The sequence below is a fragment of the Stegodyphus dumicola genome, chromosome X1, assembly GCF_044657685.1.
Source record: "Stegodyphus dumicola isolate Sdum_Otavi_A_Nest chromosome X1, ASM4465768v1".
NCBI classification, from domain to species: Eukaryota; Metazoa; Arthropoda; class Arachnida; order Araneae; family Eresidae; genus Stegodyphus; species Stegodyphus dumicola.
Window position 1 is genome coordinate 48873518 of NC_140780.1, and position 20392 is coordinate 48893909.

At 33.9% G+C, this 20392-nt stretch overlaps 1 protein-coding gene across 2 annotated transcripts in view; it reads right to left on the reverse strand.

The window, feature by feature from the left end:
* LOC118191145 (potassium voltage-gated channel subfamily KQT member 1-like) overlaps nucleotides 1-20392 on the reverse strand; it is a 144931-nt gene that overhangs the window by 18511 nt on the left and 106028 nt on the right. For both annotated transcript variants that reach the window (XM_035361949.2, XM_085807798.1), the window contains exons 10-13: nucleotides 18480-18575; nucleotides 15180-15296; nucleotides 11942-12019; nucleotides 3262-3400 (exon numbers count right to left, since the gene is read on the reverse strand). In XM_035361949.2, coding sequence (XP_035217840.1) covers nucleotides 3262-3400; nucleotides 11942-12019; nucleotides 15180-15296; nucleotides 18480-18575 — 430 coding nt within the window. The remainder of the gene's footprint in view (nucleotides 1-3261; nucleotides 3401-11941; nucleotides 12020-15179; nucleotides 15297-18479; nucleotides 18576-20392) is intronic.

Sequence of the window (20392 nt, forward strand, 5' to 3'; positions counted from 1 at the left end):
TTTAAGCAGCCTAATACACACTCTATAATCTTCAGCATTTTTAGTGGACACTTTTATACCATCCGGTATAGTGTGATTCCTAACTTCTATATTATTTTCTTTAAAAGTCCTCCATACTCCATGCTTGGCTGTTCTTTGACAGTTATTGGTGGAATTTTGTTTTTCTTTGTATACTGACTATCAGTAATTTGCTGATCGTCGGAAGATTTTTGATTCATTATTAGTACTAGTATTCATTTTATTTTCACTACTTGGAGCCATAGCTGTAATGTTCATGTCCATGTAATCATAATGTTCGCGTCAATTTTAACCTGTTCCTTAGGTGTCTGAGTTATTGTGGCTTTGTTAAGTACCTGAGTTGTAGATTCAAGTTTTTGCAGCAGGTGTTTGGTTTCTACTTCTTACTGTCTGGTCACCTCTGCGTTTTGTGTAAAATTCGTCGTCAGAGCTAACATCCTTATTGAGTGTAATTTTCTCGTCTGAGCTAAGCTGAATATTTTAATTAATATTAATGGGGCTTATAGACCGCTCATTATCACTGTTCGTCTCTGTAATTCAAGCACGTGTGTCAGTATCAATCTGCGTCTGTTCATTTATGGGAGCATGTGGCTCAGTTGCAACCTGTCATTTATCTCCAATTTGTGTATTTTCATCCGATGAGCATTTAGATGATCATCTATACATCTTAACATTTGTTTAAAGAATTTGTATTCTTTTAAATTTTTGTTATCTAACATACCTAAATGTCGCTCATGCTCACATTCTGCAATTAGTTGCTGAAAAAACGCTTTAACTCTGTCCATGATTGCAAATCAAATGCAAAACAAATCCAAAATCCAACGCCCGAATTCTCAAAGCAACCTGCACCCCGGAAACGGGCCCACTCAAAGAAGTCCTGGCAGACAGATGGGCAGGCGGATACCCACAAGGCCCCTGACAGTGAGAGCTTGGGGGTAACTATGTGGGTAGAACGACCAATCCATGGAACTAAAACACTTACCTTAAAAATATAGCAATGAAATAAGTCAAAACAACAAGATAATAGCAACTATTGGCAATCAGGCATAGGCAAAGGAAAAGAAATAATATGGCGTCGAGCGAAGCTCGAGGCTGCACTCAGTAAAATAAGAGGTCGTAACCAGATCTGGTGGCACGCGCAATCTCTCACAACGTCCTACACTCACCGCGTCCTCCCTCCCTGCCGCTGACTCTATCTGATATTTTGATACTTTCGTCGGTATACTGACTTACCCCAGCAGGAGATATTTTCCCCTACTCTTACCAGTACCTTAGAGATTCCTGTTTAGGGCCTGACCTTTGTCAAATCTGCTGTTAAATATATCCTCTAGATGAGGTGGATTTGTCGGTAAGAAGTTTTGAGCACTTATTCGTAGCCGTACAAGTATTGCCGATACATCGCGCAAAGCGCGACGTTTCCGGCCCATGATAAAAGGCCCAGAGGGCACATGACAGTAGTTGAGTCCGAGCAGGTAAATTAAAAGTCAGAGGCAAGAGAGAAAGGGGGTGACCATGCATCCCAGGCCAAGGCAAGGCTAAAAAGCGAACAAGTGAAAAAAGATCAGACAGAGCGGTGACAAATTATGGACAGTTAAATATTAAATGTGATTAAAAAATTTTACATAGCACAAAAAATAAAAATAAGATGCAATACGAATTGAGAACAAAAATTGCAGTAGCTGAAAGTACAAGATAAAATTAAGTAGGGAAATAAGTGTCACGGGTGAGGTGGGCCACGAGTGGTCTAATATCAAAGTCTTCCGTGAGAACAACGTAGTTTAAAACATTGAGCTTCTTGAAGTGTTCACAGTTTCTCGCATTTTTGAAAGCACTTTGTCTCTTGAAGCAGACCGGAGGCTTGAGATCAGTCAGGTGAGTTCCTTCGACGAATCCTGAGATGTGAGTTTTTGCAAACTATACACAACGACCACTCAAAATGCACAGAAAATTACATTCCATATGAGGGAGATGAGAAAGTCTTTCAGAGTCTTAAATTTGAAAAAACACAATTTTCTACAGAAAATTGTCAGCGCACAGAAGTATTGTGTTGTCATTGGTTATCGTGGTCATATTGGGTTTGAATAAAGCAAATGTGCAGCTTAATGTCTAATAAATATATCCTACCCCAGAATCTCATAGGTCAGGATGTCAGCGAAGTCTGTAGGGTTGTTCTTTATTTATCTATTGAAGAAATTTTCATTTATCCTGGTGATGAATTTTTCAATGGATTCCATCTTCAGATCTGCATGCAGACTTCTATTGCGAATGAAATAGGGAGCGTTTGTGATCATCCTTAGAGCTTTGTTTTGGAGAACCTGAAGGATTTTAATGTCCTTATCGCTGGCGTTGGCCCAGGTTGGGGGAAGCATATGCAACAATAAGTCTTAAGATTTAGATGGTATAATCTCCTCTTGAGATTTAATGTGAGTCTATCACTTTTGAGCAGCAGGAAAAGCCTGATCATCATGCTATAAGCCTTTCCACACACATTAGTCATGTGGTTGGACCAGGTGAAGTTTTTATTTAGAGTAACCCCCCAAATAATGACTCGATTTGGTGCTCTCTCCGGTCTTATATAGTTTCCTACCAGCCGCCGAGAAATCTTGAGTACCTTCCATTTCTATATTCTATTCCATTTCCATTCATATAAGTTACATATAAGGATTAAGTAGAGCTGTTCAATTACAGAATTACAGCTATACAGAGATCGGAGCAAAATGTCGCCAAATTTGGCGGCAAAAATTAGTCGCCAAAATCATTATTAAAAATTTATTTCATAAAGACTTTGATATTATAAATTGGTGATATCTCCCCAGTTTAGCGAGCTAGTCATTTATCCCGATGTTAAATACACTTACCCCTGTAACCTTATTTTTCCAAGACAACTTCGCTTTTTAAAGCTACATTATACAAAAGATACTACAATTTCACATATAACTTCACTAAAAGTATTTATATAGATACAAAATTCTTAACAAAATCCTTTCATTTCCAATTGCTGCAATATAGTTTACGAACAAACATGTATGTTACAGTAAAAGAAAAATGTTTTAATATTAAAAACAAAGCATAGCCACTTTAGGAAACATTTTAACTCTGACATTATCTAATACACACGTTAATAAAAAATAATGATTTGAGTTTACTCAACATTCAGTTTGTTGTTATACTTAACAAAAGGAACATACTAGTATTGCTCTTTTTCTAAGATAAATTGTATATAACATTAAAAAACGAAAATACCTGATTTGTTTTCATCTCCATTAACAGTTGTTTCACTATCACTTTGTTGATTTGAAATTTCATTTGTACTGTTACTGACAGGAATATCAATTTTTGACTTGGATTTTCTTCTTTTTAAAACACTAGCCTTTTTAGCTACCTTAAAAATTCAGAAATAATACCATATAAGATGTAATCCTGAAAGAAGTTGATTCTTATTTTCAAAACATTATGCAATACGAAAAAAAAATTCTTAATAAATTTTTTAATTAATTATTAAAAGGAACTCCCTACCTGAATTACTGAATTATGAAAAATAAACTTGCTTTGCTTTCCCAATACACATTGAAAATCCTGTCATTATATGCAGGAAAGCTATTAACAGTTATATCACAAGAATAAGCTACATCTTATTTCCTTTCATATTATGCTACATTATAAATACTGCATGTACGTCAACTTAGAGTAAGTATCGAACTTCAGCATTGGCTTCCATTAGTTAGATGATATAAACTGTGAATACCCGACATATTTTGACACATATCATGCTCACAATGAAATCACATTTGTTTTTGTACAAAAACAGCTATATACATAATTCAGTACCATAAAAATATATACGATTGTGCTAAACTTAAGGCTGAGGGAACAAAAGTACTAGAACATCTAACATATTCGTCGTAACCCAATGAAAATCCAATCAAGATTTTGTTTGGGGTCAGGTCCAAGTGTGCAGGTACCAACAAATAACCAAAGTTGACATATCTAATAAGCAAAATGCACGAGTGTTATATCCACACACAGCATTTGAAGAATTTAGGATCATTTGTAGAATTGACTGAAGCAATTTCGCCCCCACCCCGCAAGTTGGGAATTGATGGCCTCTTACCAAAGTTCCTTTTAAAATTACATTATCAACAAATTATTACATAATTTCTTACAATTAATTACTTTATTTCGAAAACAGAAATTGTAAGCACTTACGTAATACATTTCGTGCACTAACAATTTTCATACAGTTTCCCATAGCCAAATAGAATATAAATGTAGTAAAACACTATGTCACATCATAAAATATTAATTAAAATGCATATTTTCAGTAAAGCTAATCTGAGAAATCTAGCATATATTTTCACTAATTGAAATTGCCACACATTTACGAATTAAATATGTAGAATTTTAAAACATCTAAAAAATTAACCTAATTTATTATGTTTTATAGTATACATATTCTAGAGATTTTATCTAGATACATTTTAGAGATTACATAATACAATGGCGTAAAAATTTACTTAAAATTACGTGGTCTAATTTATTCTTTAAATTCTTTTTTTAGTCTAATAGGCGTTAGCCCAGATGGATAATTTTGTTTCGGCATTTTGCGTTGATTCAATAAAAACGACGAATCACTTTTCAAATTGTTGCCACCAAATATTATCGCCCTATGTATTTAAAGAAATTAAATAATGAAGAATCTTCATAAATATATCTCTGTGTCTCACACTGTGATAAAACAACGGTACCTAGAGCCATCAAATTTTGAATAATGTAATCTTCCACCAAATATAGGCATCTGGAAGCCCGAAATTTGAACTTCGAGTGTTATAGTTCTTCGATTTCATATTTAGTAACACTTCAACGAATTTTTGATTAACAAACTCGACGATTTCAAAGCAAGCAATGGCAACACTGTACAGGAAAAAAAAAAAACAAATTTTTTATTTTTTATCTCCAGCGCTCGAGATTGTGTATCGAAAATTCTAAAGATATGCTCATTTTAAAATTATTTTGCGATATTGCTGTTGAATTGAATTTTATAGTTTAAGTGCAAAGAACATGATATTTAATTAATAAAGGTAACACACAAAACGTTAAAAAATGTCTCTTTGGGTGTAATGTCAAATCTGAAGAGTTTCAGATTTATTAGTCCAAAGGGGCAATTTGCTCTGAAGGACTTTTTTTTTTTTTTTTCCCCATTTTGCGTTGGTTCACTATAAATGTCTGATTCACTTTTCAAATTCTTGCCACGATATATTATCGCGCTGTGCTATATTTAAAGAAATTGAGTAATGGAAGAATCTGCATAAAATGTATGTGTGTTTCTCGCATTGTGATAAAACAACGGTACCTAGAGCCATCCAATTTTGAATAAAGTACGTTTCCACCCGAATATGGGCATCTGGAAGCCCAAATTTGGAATTTGTTTTATTATCTATTTCATATTTTGTAAAATTTTAACGAATTTTTGATTAACAAACTCAACGATTTAACAGCGAGCAATGGCAACACTGTATTGGGGGGGGGGGAACCTTTTCATCTCCGGCGCACAAAACTGTGTATCGGAAATTCTAAACATATGTTAATTTTAAAATTATTTTGCGATATTTCTGTTGAACTGAATTTTATGGTTTAAGTGCGAAGAATATGATATTTAATAAATAAAAATAATACACAAAACGTTAAAAAAAACGCCCCTTTGGACGTTATTTAAAATCTAAAACATTTCAGATTTTTTTTTTTTTTTTTTTTTTTCGTTTTTCATAAAAATTATCTTGTGTTCTCAGAGTTTTTTTACCTGAAATCACAGAATATTTTCTTTCTTTTCTGACATCTTGTGCCTTTGGATAATATTTTCTGTATCCTTCATTTAAATATTTGCACTTTCATTTTGAGCATCAATTACTTAATCCCCTAGTCTACATCTATTGAAGGCGCGATGCCTTCTTTTATCACAGAAAGATCATTAAAATCACAGAATTGTCATTCATTCAGGGATGGATGAGGCTATCAGGAATTCGGAAAATTTCCCGAGGCGCCGGTGCTTGTGATGCTGTTTTTATTATCTAATAGCGATCACAAAAACTGAATTCATAACAAAAAGATTTAAAGACACTGAGAAAAAATAGCAAGATAAATTAATGATAACCGAATTAAACTTAATGTCTTAACCCTGTCGCCGTTGGTTTGACGCAGATTCATAATTGTTGGATTTAATTTTTTATTCCACTGCCTAAAAGCAAGGAATTTTTATGTCTCGCCACCTGTATGATTTCATTAAACGTTATACAGATTCCAGCACCCTTATTCAAGCAGGAAGCTGTTCTCCAAGATGAACATCTTCACATGGTGTTCCTGCAGCCTTGAAGAAGGTTGTTTTTTCTATGATACCAAAATTCATATGGAAGCCAGCCAGGGCCGATCCTAGCGAGGGACAAGATAGTGCACAGCACGTGGGCGGCCAAATGATTATCAAGCATATAATAATAGAAAAGGCCGGTCAGTTTTAACTTGCACGTGAGCGGCCGACGGTCTAGGATCGGTACCGAAGCCAGCACATTTGTGCCTTTAAGTCAGGCCACCTTGTGTCTTTGCGTGTGATTGTCAACTTGAAAAAGGTACCTGCGCCTTTGTGCAACTTGGTAAGTGTTCACCAAGATTAAGACTTTCACATGGACATCTCAGCAGCCTTGATAAGGATTGCTTTCCTCGCGACACTAAACTTCATAATGGCAATGACACATTTGTACCATTATGGATTGGATTGGATTATTCAATTACGGCAAAGCACACGAGGGCTATCTGCCTAAAGGGAGGGATGCCATTGTGGAGGACTTTCTAAGGGAAACTGGCTCGTATACACGTTACACATGGGGAAAACCACGAAAATGCCCATGCAGCCAGCCCGTTCGCGGGATTCGAACCTCGGACAGAACTACCAGTGTTCAGAGTCTTTACCGCTTGGCCGCTGGTGGGCTGTACCATTATGCCGTGGAATCCTTGCACCCAGGTGAACGATGGGTAACTTGGAAAAAGGTGCCGATGCCTTTACCCAAGTTGCTGGCACCGGTTAGACTAGCCCCATCCGTCTTCGCATTATTCATAACATTTTATTACTATTTACTAGAGGTGCATTAAGCCAGGCGAGGGGTAATATGTGCAGGCCTCTCAGAGAGTTTTTACATACGTATATTATAGAAACAGAATTAAGTTTCAAGTATAATAAACAATTCAGCATGCATAACTTCTTAATATGTATATTTGAATAAAATGGTAATTTAACATTTTTATTTAGAAATTTTGCTGCATTATTTTTGTAACGCTAAAAATGTAAAAATGAAAAGTCTATCAAAATGCAAAATATTTAACGGCAAGAAAAATAAAATGTTAGAACATTTTATGAAATATTTATGATTGGAACAATTAGCTTTTTATTCAGCTTAGATACTTAATTGTTTAAAAACCTTTTTCTCAAATAAAAAAAAATTAAAAATTATTTTCGAATTATCGGTGTTATTTGGTATTTCAAATATAATAGTGCAATATTACATACATTTTTTTTATTACACTGCTCGACACTGAAAATGCAACACCAAGAAGGAGTGGTCAGAAATTTATGCAAATTTTAGAGTAGACACACATCACTGAGTTATGCAATTGATGTGAAATGTGCAGCTCTCCGACGCACGTGAAGTAAGATATAAGGGAAGGAAAGTGCAGAATGGGCAATATTCATGTCATTATTTCTGCCAGACGAATTATCGAAGAAAGTTGGTTTTTGTCCCGGAGCATACGTGTAATAGGAGAGAATGCCAGGCCGCCATTAACAAAGGCACTTCCAGCAGATAGACGATTTTACGAGGGGTATGGTGATCAGACTGAGAAGGACGGGTTAGTCCTTACGTCAAATCGCAGCTGATACCCACATGGATGCGAGCACGGTGCATTGGCTATGGCAAACATGGTTGGAACCATGGAGGTAGGAAGTAAGATGGAGTTGCCCTAAACAAGGTTCTCCCGTACTCTGCTCTGAAGCACCGCCGATCCCTACGTGGTGACCAAAACATTGGGTCATTTACCATTGAGTTCAATGGAATTTGACACATTCGGATGTAAATATTTTGTAATTACATCGTAAATATACGTATAAATGGATATATTTTATTTTTCTACAACACTTCAGGGTTCTAAGTATATGAAAACAACATGTTTTTAAACAACATTTCATTTTGAACAGAATTAAATGCTATAATTTTCACAGGACAGTTTTCTCAAAATGGTTTAATTTGAATGAAATATTTTCACAAGTTTTCGTTAATTACATTAGGAAAAAAATTAAGGTAATTCGATTTTATTCGGTTAAGGTACAAAAATTAAGATCAAAGTTTATTGTATTATTAATATTAAAATTATGCATTATTTCTTTTCTATTTATAGAGCTTCTTCCTAAAATACTTTCTTAAATATGACATGATTTTTTGGCTTCTGAGGCATCTTTTAAATCGAAAAATGTAAGTCAATTTATAATTAATGCTCTATTCAGTTCATTTAAAATTAGAGAATCATTAGGAATTAGCGAAATACTTTAAATAGTACTTGACATTCTCTGAACATTTCTGAAAGGGAATAAAATTTTTTTTTTTTTTTTTTTTTTTTTTTTTTTTTTTAGTATTATTTAAAACTTGTAACTGAATTATTATAAAATGTAAGGGGAATAATTCTTTTAATTATACTTATCAGATTTTTTTTACCCTTCATTTCAACAATACATATTCCAAAACTCTTTATTACGTTCTTAAGTGCGCATCTCATAGCATTTGCTTTACAATATCTTTTAACAGACTGCTTTCCAATACGAACAATTCTTGCTTAAATAGTTTTATAACGTATTTGTCAACAAGATTTCAATTTATGTTTACAATTCAATATTAAGGTTATTATATATTTAGATAACATTTATAATCATTATAAATTAGATACATTTAATAATTAGATTTCTTCACAGTACTTTCACACTTGTTTATAAGTGAATAAATTCTTCATTTCAAATACATTTATAAATAATTTAATGAAAATTTATGTATTTTGGCAAAGGCAGATACATGCTTTTTGCAATAATATGCAACAATAATATATGGATGTGAAAAAAAATTGTTTTATTTAAAACATTTTGGCGTTTGGAAAATAAAATAAAAGCAGCGAATACTCTATCAAAGGTATCGAAAAACGTATACAATTTTAAATGTACCGTATGGTATTTTTCATTCTTTAAGCATAACATTTTTCTTAAAATGTATATTTTTGTAGTTCAACAGCTTAGAATTTTATAAAACAAATTCATAATCAAAACCGCGCTGTTGTTAGTTATCGAAAAATAACCAAAATGTGATTTTTGCGTAAATGTCACTAAACTATACAAATTGCTATTATCTATCACACTATGAATGTTTCTTTCATGCGAGAGTGTCCCTTTTTCGATTTGTATGGAACTGTTGTGTGTCGAAATACTATCAGAACCGTGTTAAGCGAGCTTCTGAATGTAAACAAAGAACACCCCATCTGGTGACCCAAGCTTCAAAGTAGTGCTTCACTTCTAGTGCCGACTGGCCCCTCCTTCCTTTCCTACCTCCATGGTTGGAACATGGAAACATGGGAAGAAGGAGGGGTGCAGGTGCAGCCAGTGTGATGTCAGCATGCGTGGATCGCCGCATCCGCCGACAAGCTGTGGCGGTCCCGCAAGTCACTTGTACCGCGATTCTGCAGCATGTGCAAGATACCCTGGATATTCACGTGTCGACCAGAACCATTGGCGTGCACTCACGGCGTCCGTTAAGAAGACTGCCTTTGACCCCACAGCGTAGACGCCAACGTTTAAAATGGTGCCGGACTGAAGCGATGTGGATGACAGAATGGCGAAACGTCGTGTTCTCAGATAAATCACGCTTCTGTTTATCCAGCGGCAGTCGCCGCGTATGTGTGTGGCGTCGACATGAAGACAGATCTAATCTGGCAGTAACTGTGGAATGCCCCACCACGCGACAACGTGGCATAATGGTTTGGGGCGCTATTGCCTACGATTCCAGTCACCTCTAGTTCGTATTCAGGGCATTATGATGGCCCAACGATACTTGGATAATGTACTACAGCCAGTGGCAATCCCCTACCTTCAGGGGCTGCCTAATGCAATTTTCAGCAGGATAACGCCCGACCACACTGTGCTCGCATCTACCAACATGCTCTGCAAGGTACACAGATGCTTCCCTGGCCACCGTACTCTCCTGACCTGACACCAATCGAACATGTGTGGGATGTAATTACATAGTTAATTAAGAAACATCATTAATATATTAATCTTTTTTATAAAATTTTACTGATAATTTTTCATGAAATTACAGTCTAAAAATGTTCAGAAAAAGGAAGATAAATAACTGCATCAAGTTAATTAACCATGCAAATTTAAAATTCTATTAAGTGTTATAAGTTTCATCAATTTTCTACTCATTTTCAATTTTTAAATGCTCAAGTTTTCTTCTTACGTTTTCAGCAAAAATCTATTAGTTCATTCAGATATATGATATATAGAAGTAAAAATATCCCTCCCTACATCTTATGCTCCCAAATCATTATGCGAATATGCAATTACAATTTTTAAAACCTGAAAACTCACGTGTGTGATGTTATCCTCATGCGATGATTTCTAGGTACTTCATTTTTTACAACGATTTTTTTCGACGACGCTGTTTTTAAACTGCGAAGTTTCTGAACCGCGACGTTTCCTCTTTGCCTTCTTTTCTCCCATGATGTTTTGTACCACGACGTTTTGGTCCGCGATGTTTTTGGCAGACACCTTAATTACACGACATTCTAGAACTTTCTTAACTAGCTGCCTTTTGATACACTTTTATTTAGTTCATGCTTGGTATTTGCAGCTATGATCAAAAGTTTGCTATCGATTTTTAAACTACTTCCTGATATCAGGTTAATGTTTAAACAATTTTTCGTACATAACTTCGTTTAATGGGCAAACTAAAACTCTCAGAATTTTACTGTTTGCATCATCTGATAAAGAAAAAAAAATTTTTTAACAGAAATTTGAATACAATTTCTAACTTAGTTTCTAATTTTTGGCAAATTTTCGAAATTTTCTGGAATTTTTTTAGACTATCCGGCCTGTATTATTTTAAAACTTCGAAGAACAAGAATGATAAAAATAAATTAATTGAGAGATTTTGTAAAATTTTTTAAATATTTGTAGCAGATTGAAGCGGAAAGGGAAAAAATATCTATTCTTCTCGGCCATTGCTTGGAAATATACTTTCAAGGATATGAAGTCATTGCATCACACGATTCGTTTTGCTTCTGTACAGATTTATTTGCATTTACTATTCATTTAATTTTATTAATCTCAAAAATGTCCTAATTTAACAACTGATTAGCGTTTACAAGTAGTTACAATGAAATCTACCGTCGTTTTCATTTTTTTCCATTTCATAAGTCTATATATTTTTTTCTCAGTATTAAATTTTAAAAGCTGACTTTTTTTGTCAGAGGCAATATCATATTCTTTTATTTGACTTTAAAATTCTAACATCCTAAAATATATAAAGATATGAAATATATTACAATAATATAAAGATATAAAATTTTCAAACATTATAAAACACACTCTTCATCCCCTCTTAAAACAAGACTGATAAAAATATTAATTAAATGCTTTTTAGAACTTTTTAGACTAGCCGTGTCTTTTGTAAATTCTTTTTTGACTCTTTCATGGTAATGTCACTATGGCAAAAATTTTGCCATCATAATTATAAATATATATTTTAAAGGATGATAAGAATATTAACCATGATATTTATGCTATTAGATAAATTAATAAAGAAAGAAGGGAAATGCAATAAAAATGTTAATAAAATTGCCATGCCTGCCATGTTTCTTGAAAAGTTTTAGAAACCCCAGGGAAGAGTCCTTTATCACCTGCATCACGAGAAAGTAGGAGCAGCTGAAAAGAAATATATATATATATATATATATTTTATATTAGAAATTTTAGTAAGCTTGCCTAAAAGTTACCAGGAGCTGTGGCTCCAAAAAGTTCAACACATTTTAAAAAACAATGTCATTGAAGGGTGAGAAATTATGCTACACGAGAAAAGAAAATATACACAGTAAAATACTTAGCGTTGGAAACTAGTAATGACAAAAAATACAGTAAAATACCTATGGATGTGACACTTGAAAAATTAAAACATATGAAAATCAAACCAAGGAACAAGTTAAAACATAAAACAAACAAAATCAGATAAAAATAGAAAGCGGAAAATGGTAAATTAGCTGAATTCGACTTCCAATCTGGCTTTTCAAGGGAAATATCTGATTGAACGTCGAATCAAGCCAACTCCATTACGCGTTTCGCCGAAACAGACAATTGAAACTTTTCCGCTACAAAATTTTTTAATTAGACAAAGTGTCTTGGAAAATTTATTAGTCTCAATTCTCTGTTCCATTTTCCCAACGCGTCCGCACAAAATGACACATTAAGGTGTTAAAATATGTAAAAAATATTCTGATTACATCTAAAATCAAGACAAAAATAAAAATAAAAATAAATAGCGGTCTGCTATTAGTCCAAATATCCAATAACATAGGGGCTGGGCCTGCAAGCTTAAATATTTATATCTTTATAAAATTTAGAAATCTGTAATTAAATTTAAATGAAAACGAACACAGTGGGTCTTGCTAAGACCAAGAAAAAAGTTGTAGTAAAAGAAACAGAAAAAACTGACCTGTGTCGAAGCAGAGCTCTCCCTCTTAAAACTAAGTTGAAAAGGGGTTGTAATTCCCTTCTGTGTACTTCAGCGTCATCCCACTCGTCATGTGACGTAAGTAGGGGGAGCGATGTCTTTTGGGCATCAGCCAATACGAAAAGACTGTCCGTTAGCTGTAACTTGTCTCTAATTTTCGAAGGGGGTCGGAAAGCTCGGAAAAACGTGTAAAGATTTCAAAATGGCGTCAGTCAAGTTGTTGGAAGAAAAAATTGTTACTGAAAGTGAAAATGGCTAATTCAGCTAAAACTACTAAACTTGGTCATTAAAGTATTTTATGTTACCTGTTGAACGTGCAATAAATACTACTACTGGACAATTAAAAAAAAAAAAAAAACATGGAAACTGAGATTAAAAGTAACATAAATTAAATATGAACTTAAATTAGGCAAGACTGTATTGTAGACTAATTTTTTAAAAGAAAATTCTTATGCATTTCAAAACAGACTGGCATAAGGTCTTACTTTTCAAGAAGGGAAAATAAATACTCTGTAAATATTTTTTATCTTTTAAAGAAAATTTTGCATTTTACAGGCAAATTTCTACACAATTTTTGGATTTAAAAGCTTTTCTATTTTTTCCTTCAGGAATTTCTTTCCAGCTTCTTTTCAGAAAAGAAAATTTTTATTTTATTAAGTAGCAAAAATATTCAGTGAATTTTCAAAATATTTTTGCTCTTGAATAAAAAAGGTTTGTAACATTTTCCCTCAAAAAGCACAGTTTTTTGTAACGCCTGTTATTCATAGTATTGCCTATGATAAACAAAAGCAATACTTAATTACTAAATATTAATATTTAATAAATTATACAAATCATTACCAGCCATGACACATAAGCATTCAACCACATAGCACATGACATACAGACAGACATCTACATAGATACAATTACAATCCAGCTGTATTTGCAATAAAATTCCAGTTATAACAGTTAATTCCTTCTTGAAGATATTTTAGTTACAAATATAATCTTCATTATTAAAGAATGAAGAATCTATATGTATGTAGTCCCTTGCATTGTGGAAAAATAGAGACACCTAAAGCAACCAAATTTTGAACACACATAATCCTCCATCTAAACAAGCGCACCTCAAAGCGATTATTTATTTCTTTTTCCTTTTTATTTGTTTCATATTCTGTGCAAAATTAAGACAATTTTGTTTAACAAATTTGGCGATTTCAAAAAACTGTGTTGTGCTAGGCTAATCATAAGATATTTATGTTTTAAATTTAATCAGAAACTTCAGCGGTTGAAAAGAAATGCATTGCTATATTACGGAAAGCATAATATAACTGTTTTTCAAAATTTAATAGACAATATTTAAAAGAAATGTGTTTCTGCTGCGCAAAATAAGATATTTTTCCTTCCTAGTGTGATGGTTTTTGGCATAGTGTAAAATATTTTACTTTTCTTTTAAATTTAATCTGTCTGTTGCTGATTAACAAACTAATCAATTTAAATGCAATAAACATTGTTCTTCATCTCTAACATTATCAATTACAAGCTACACCTAAGACATTAAACTCATTAAAATCCTTATATATTTTTTTATAACTATTTTAGGCAGCTGGACGATCAAGCAGCCAGTCATCTAAATATTGGGGGTCTATGTACATGATGCCCAGGCTTTGTTTGATTTCTGGACAACTGAGATGAGCTCATTGAGCTACCTGCATGAGTACTAACAGTGGAAGAATTGTGAGCATTTGCAGCAAGCTCAGATTTCTGTTTCTCAGGCATGTCAAAATCCAAACTTGCTTAAATTCAAAGGGAATACTGGAGGCCTGGAGGGCCACAAATGAACTCTGTTTCTGACAAAAGTGTCCCTCAGTTGTTCGTAATAATATTGCAGAGACATTAGGTATTTTTGGAAGCAGGGAAGATGAAAAATGAGCAAACGCCTTCGCCGGGAATCGAACCACGGACCTCTGGAATACCGACGCAGCGTGCAGAACCACTACACCACGAAGGCATGCTAGGAAGGCGGGAGAAATACCTTATATACTCCCCCTTTTAAAGGGCGACTGGGATTTTTAGGGGACCCAATCACCAAAGCAAAAAAGCAACAATATATAAGACTCCATTGTTTAATAATTCTTCAGTAGCCATATTTAAAACTTCACATTCAGAACACAGTGGCAGTTTTTTTTTGGGGGGGGATAGGGATAATCAGATAATTAACCAAAAATTTAGACATACATAATAGTAAAGTAACCTGTACAAAAAAAGAAAGTAAAAAATAAGAGAAAAGTAATAGTAGTAGTAGTAGTAATAGTAATCATAACCAGAAGAAATGCTTTTAGGTCTGTCAGTGAAATTTATTAATGACTTATTTACCTTGCTCAGTGGTGTATTTGGATTTGGAGAATTCGTATTAACTGAATCCTTACAGTGAATCTTCCAAGTAGCAACAGACATAAAAGTTTTATCAGCAGCATAACATCTCCATAAACACTGAAAAAAAAATTTTTTTACAATGCAAATTACCATAGCAAAAGTAATTTAATTTTTCTGCTCTATATATACAGTAGAAATGAAAATCTTATTAGACTATGTATCTAACATATAAAAAAATCAACAACCTATAATACTCTGCTCTGTGATCATAATAAAAATTAATAAATTATTGTACGCTTCATCTAGAACATCAAGGAATCAACAATCTGTAGCACAATTAGAAAATACATTTCAGATAGGAGCATACGCCCCAATTTTCCGCATTTGATAATAGGCAAAAACCTGTCAAATGGTTAATTTCAAGTAAATCTAACCAAAAAAAAAGTAACTTAGAAAATCAAATTTTGATTTAAATCATGTAAAATCTCTAGTATCCATCTTTGCAAGCAACTTACGTAAACAATAGACTTCAAAACAGTGTGGATAATCAACCTACACAAAGATGGATTATTTGCTAAATATACCAGTTAAACAACTGAAAAAAAAATTATCAAGTACCTTAGCCTAGTCATACCATATATACTCACATATTTCTACCCCTAGTTTTCTCAATATATGATTTAAAAACGTTTAATATATGGCAACAATGCAAAATGTTTGCATCAAAGGAAGAATATTTTGTGTGAGTAAAAAGAATATTTTTGAAATTTGTGTTTTTTGAAACACATAATATAATTACATTAATTTGTCTTGTCTGCTTTTTAATGTGCTATATTTATCATTTAAGCCTTCACTTCAGAAATAGCATACACCAAGTATTTTCCCCCTCCCTGTTTTCAAGTGATAAGTTCAAGCGGAAATGAAACAAAAATACATAAATGAATCTGTAATATTCAAAAGTGGCTAACAGAACTACTGAGCACAATCATCTTGTTGGATAACAAGCCCTCCCTACACTTACAGCCATCCTGTTGACTGTTAAATCAGCAGTCATATCTGCCATTCCTCTGTAGAGTCATTAGGTTATTTTGAAGCAGGAGGTGTGAAAAATTTGCAGTACTCTCACCGGGCCTCGGGCCTGGATCTATCGAATACGTGCCGAGTGTGCTACCGTTACACCAGCAAGGCATGCAGAAAGAAGGGAGAAAATATATTATATACTTCTCCTTTCAAAGAGCGACTGGGAATTAGGGAACCCAATCGCCAAATCTTGGGTTTGGAGAATCATCATTCACCACCCATTTAGTTCGGGCGCTATAGTAGTGTTATTAAGTTATCCTAAACCAGGAGATGTGAAAAATGTGCAGTACTTTCGCCGGGACTCGAACCTGAACCTCTCGAATACACGCCGAGTGTGCTACCATTATACCACTAAGGGATGCAGAAAGGATGGAGAAAATACCTTATATCCTTCCCCATCATCTAGCAAATGATTTCTTGTCACCTTGCAGAATTAGAGTTGCAAGCATCTTGTCCACTTGGCTACTTCCCGCCAGGACCAGAGCTTAGGTTGATGCATGTTATAAGAAAATGATCACATTTGTGGTTCTTTGTTCAAAATTAGAATACCTCGTAGAAAGTTTTCTTGAGATATCAAAAGCTTTGTATTAATATTGTCATATTTTTTTTTATTTGCAGGAAAAAAAAGAGTCAGTTCACAAGACATCAAATGCATACAGTTTTGATTACAATTCCATTGTGATTTTTTCATACCGAAGAGAAATATTTGAAAGTCATCCTTCCAGTTCCAAAACTCTTTACAAAACTTTTACATATGTATACCCCTTTATTTTAGTCATACTCTATGTTAAAGAGTGCGCTAGAACAGATATTCATTGTGAGCTCTCTTACCACTACCTTTTATGAGGAAATCGAAGCCATTCAACAACTGTCGATTCATAGTTACTCTGTTGTAAAGGCTGTCATATAGATTCTAAAAGTGCACTTGAAAATAGTTCCCAAAGAACCCTAGACTGGAGGCCTTTGCTTAAGGCAATGGCACACAGAATTTCTTTCCAATGGCTTCCAGCCCACAGTGCTATTATGGGCCAAATTATTTTGAGATAACTGTAGATCTTTAATTGTAGTCAAAGCTTGTTCTTAAAATAATTAAAAAGTGAATAAAGTTTTATTTTATAAATGCTCTAACAAAAAATGGCTAATATTTTTTTACTAAAATACGGTTTCCTTTGAATTCTGCAATAGTCACTGTTTGTGATTTCAATATAGGCTTTTTAAAAGCAATTAGTTGCACTCTTAAATTCAGCCATAAAATCTGTAATTTTATTTTTAATCAAGTCACTATTTTGTGGGTAATCCGTTTGATATTTGTTACATAAAGTTAAGAAAATACCTCTCCACATTACCCTTTTTAGTAATGGCTATGAAAGCACAGCAGATTCAGCAACAACATTTATTGCAAAAAGTAATCAAGTACCCATTTTTCATGAAAATCATAAGTGTTCGACTTTTTCGATTAACTTTTCATCAAGGCCGGCGCTAAGCATTTTGCCGCCCGGTGCAATCTTTGTTGGACCTCAATTTCTTGGGCAATCTTTGTTGGCCCAGCACTTCTCTAAATTCTAAAAATTTTTCCGCCCTGAATTCTGCTGCCCAATGCCTTCTTGAAGTAGAAAAAATTTAGCCATCCCTAAACTTTGCTGCAGATTACTTCTCTAAATTCTAAAAATTTTCCTGTCACTAAATCCTGCCACCTATAACAAGTATCAAACGGATCGTACAGACTGATATTTGTTACGGACAGATTGATTTTGCACCAGGTGCACCAGCTCTAGCACCGACCCTGCTTCTGATTTTAATGGTCATTAAAATGCACTAGAAGTTTACAAATAGCTATTTTTAATTTAAAAGTATAGAGAGATGGTATTTTTGCACAGCAGTCATGCTAAGAAAAATTGACACTTTTTTTAAAATGCTTTACCACAATGATGAATACTAAATACTAAACAAAGAACACAGGAATGTCAACTTATGCATTGTTACACGAAGGATTAAAAGGGAACGTACTGAGAAATTTGCACAGCTTGAGCAAGCATGGTAAGCAATATATTGCACACATATGCATATTTCACCATTGTGACAGAAAATGAGACTTTTCAGTACAGCATAGAAAAAGCATAAACTTACGAAATTAACTTGCAGCTCAAAAAATATATATAAAACTAGCAAAATCATCATTTATGTACTTAATAGTATAAACAAATTAATTCATTTGATTACCTGAATCAATGTTGCTGCTGCAGGAATCTGTCGATTAAAATGTTTTTGACGTTGCTTTTGTTGAACTTTTAGTGCAAAACCAGAACCAAGTATGCCCTTTTTAAAGAAAGAATTAAAAATTTTTAGAAAAGTATGAAAAACAATGAAAACTTGAAATCTTAATTAAACATTATTATAAATTTAATGTAAAAACTTCAACTATGAAATGAAGGGAAAAGAAAAGCAACTTTTGTGATCCTTAGTTGACAAAGTATGTGTCAATAAAATATCAACATAGTCCACAATTAAAAGTTATTCAATAAATATGACAAATTTGCTTTTATTTGTAGCCTTCAAAATATGCATGAGCTATTTACGTATGAACGGAACAACACTCTTTTCCCTTTGTTTTCAGAAATGAAGTTCGTACACTTGTACGTAAAATTAAATTGGTACAAACTTGATGACTAAAACTTTTAAGTAAACAAATGTGTATGTAATTTGAAGCTACCAAAAATGAAAATACCGACCAGAACACTCCACTGACCACACAATTACCTATTAAAAATTTTGTAAAAGCAAATTGTTGAGAATAATCACACGCACTCCCCGTTCTTGTTTTAATGTCCTGTATTTTAACCGTAACTGTTTTATACTTTTGCTTAGGTTGATCTGGGAACAGTTGTAGTTGTTTCCTGGTGTGATATGTAGAAACGTGCTGTGCCATGTGCGTGAAATTCCATCTTTTAATAAAGCCTCTACTTAATTATCATCGGCCTCTGATTCACCTTTTTTTAAATCTTTACAGCAGAGCGTGGTTCTGATATTGAACACGCTAGAGGCGAAGCATTTATATTTGTTTTATGGAACTTATTTGTTTGGAACGGAATCATGCGTTAAGTGAAATTTGAAATGGCAGCACGTGATGAGAATCTTAATTAAACACAATTACTTAAAATTACTTAATTAAACACTTTGTGTGATGAGAACACAAAGTATTGTGTTGAGCCGTTTAACGGTAAAAACTTTTCTCTGTTTAAGCGCAGTGTAGAAGCTGTGTTTGCAGCCAAAGAACTTGATAAATATTTAGACGTTGAAGCGGATGAAACGAAAGTTGCTGAAATCAAAGATGCAAAAAAGGCTTACGCATTGCTGCTAACCCTTCTAGATGATGCCATATTGGCGACCATGTCGAGTGAATCTTCTGCATGTGACATTTGGAGCAGTTTAAAGAATAAATACCATAAGGTGAGTGCAGTTAGTCAAATATTAGTATGAAAGAAATTATCGACACTGAAGAAACGCCGAGACTGCAGTATGCAGTCACATATTAACGAACTGTTGGCTATCGTAAATGAACTGCGGCTTTTGGGTGCTGAAGTCAAAGATATGGATGTGATTATTTATTTGTTGATGTCGCTACCTTCTGAGTACGACATTATTAAATCGACGATTGAGAACCAGCCAAATGAAATGCTTACGCTGGACTTTGTTATGCAAAGGCTCTTGAATGCTGAAGAATTGCAAGGTGAGAGAAATTCTTACGATTCTCGTATTTCTGGCTCAAGTAATAACGTAGCTTTTAGCGCTGATAAGCGTGATATCATCTGCCACAAATGTAAAAGTAAAGGTCATATTGCCAGGCTCTGCAAGAAAAAATTAGTTTGTTTTGGATGTGGATGCCCAGGGCATTACAGGAAGGATTGCAGATTTAAGCATAAATCAGATTATAGAGAATCGGCTGCAGTAACATTCATGGTCGGTGAGCCTGTTGGAAATTTCATTCTGGATTCTGGAGCATCTACACACATGTGTAATAAAGGTGAGTGGTTTGAAGAAATTAAACCTTTTTCTGGAACTGTTGCATGTGCTTCGAAAAATGATGTTTTAAAGGTAGAAGGTATTGGTACAGTACCTGGAACATTAAATGGAAG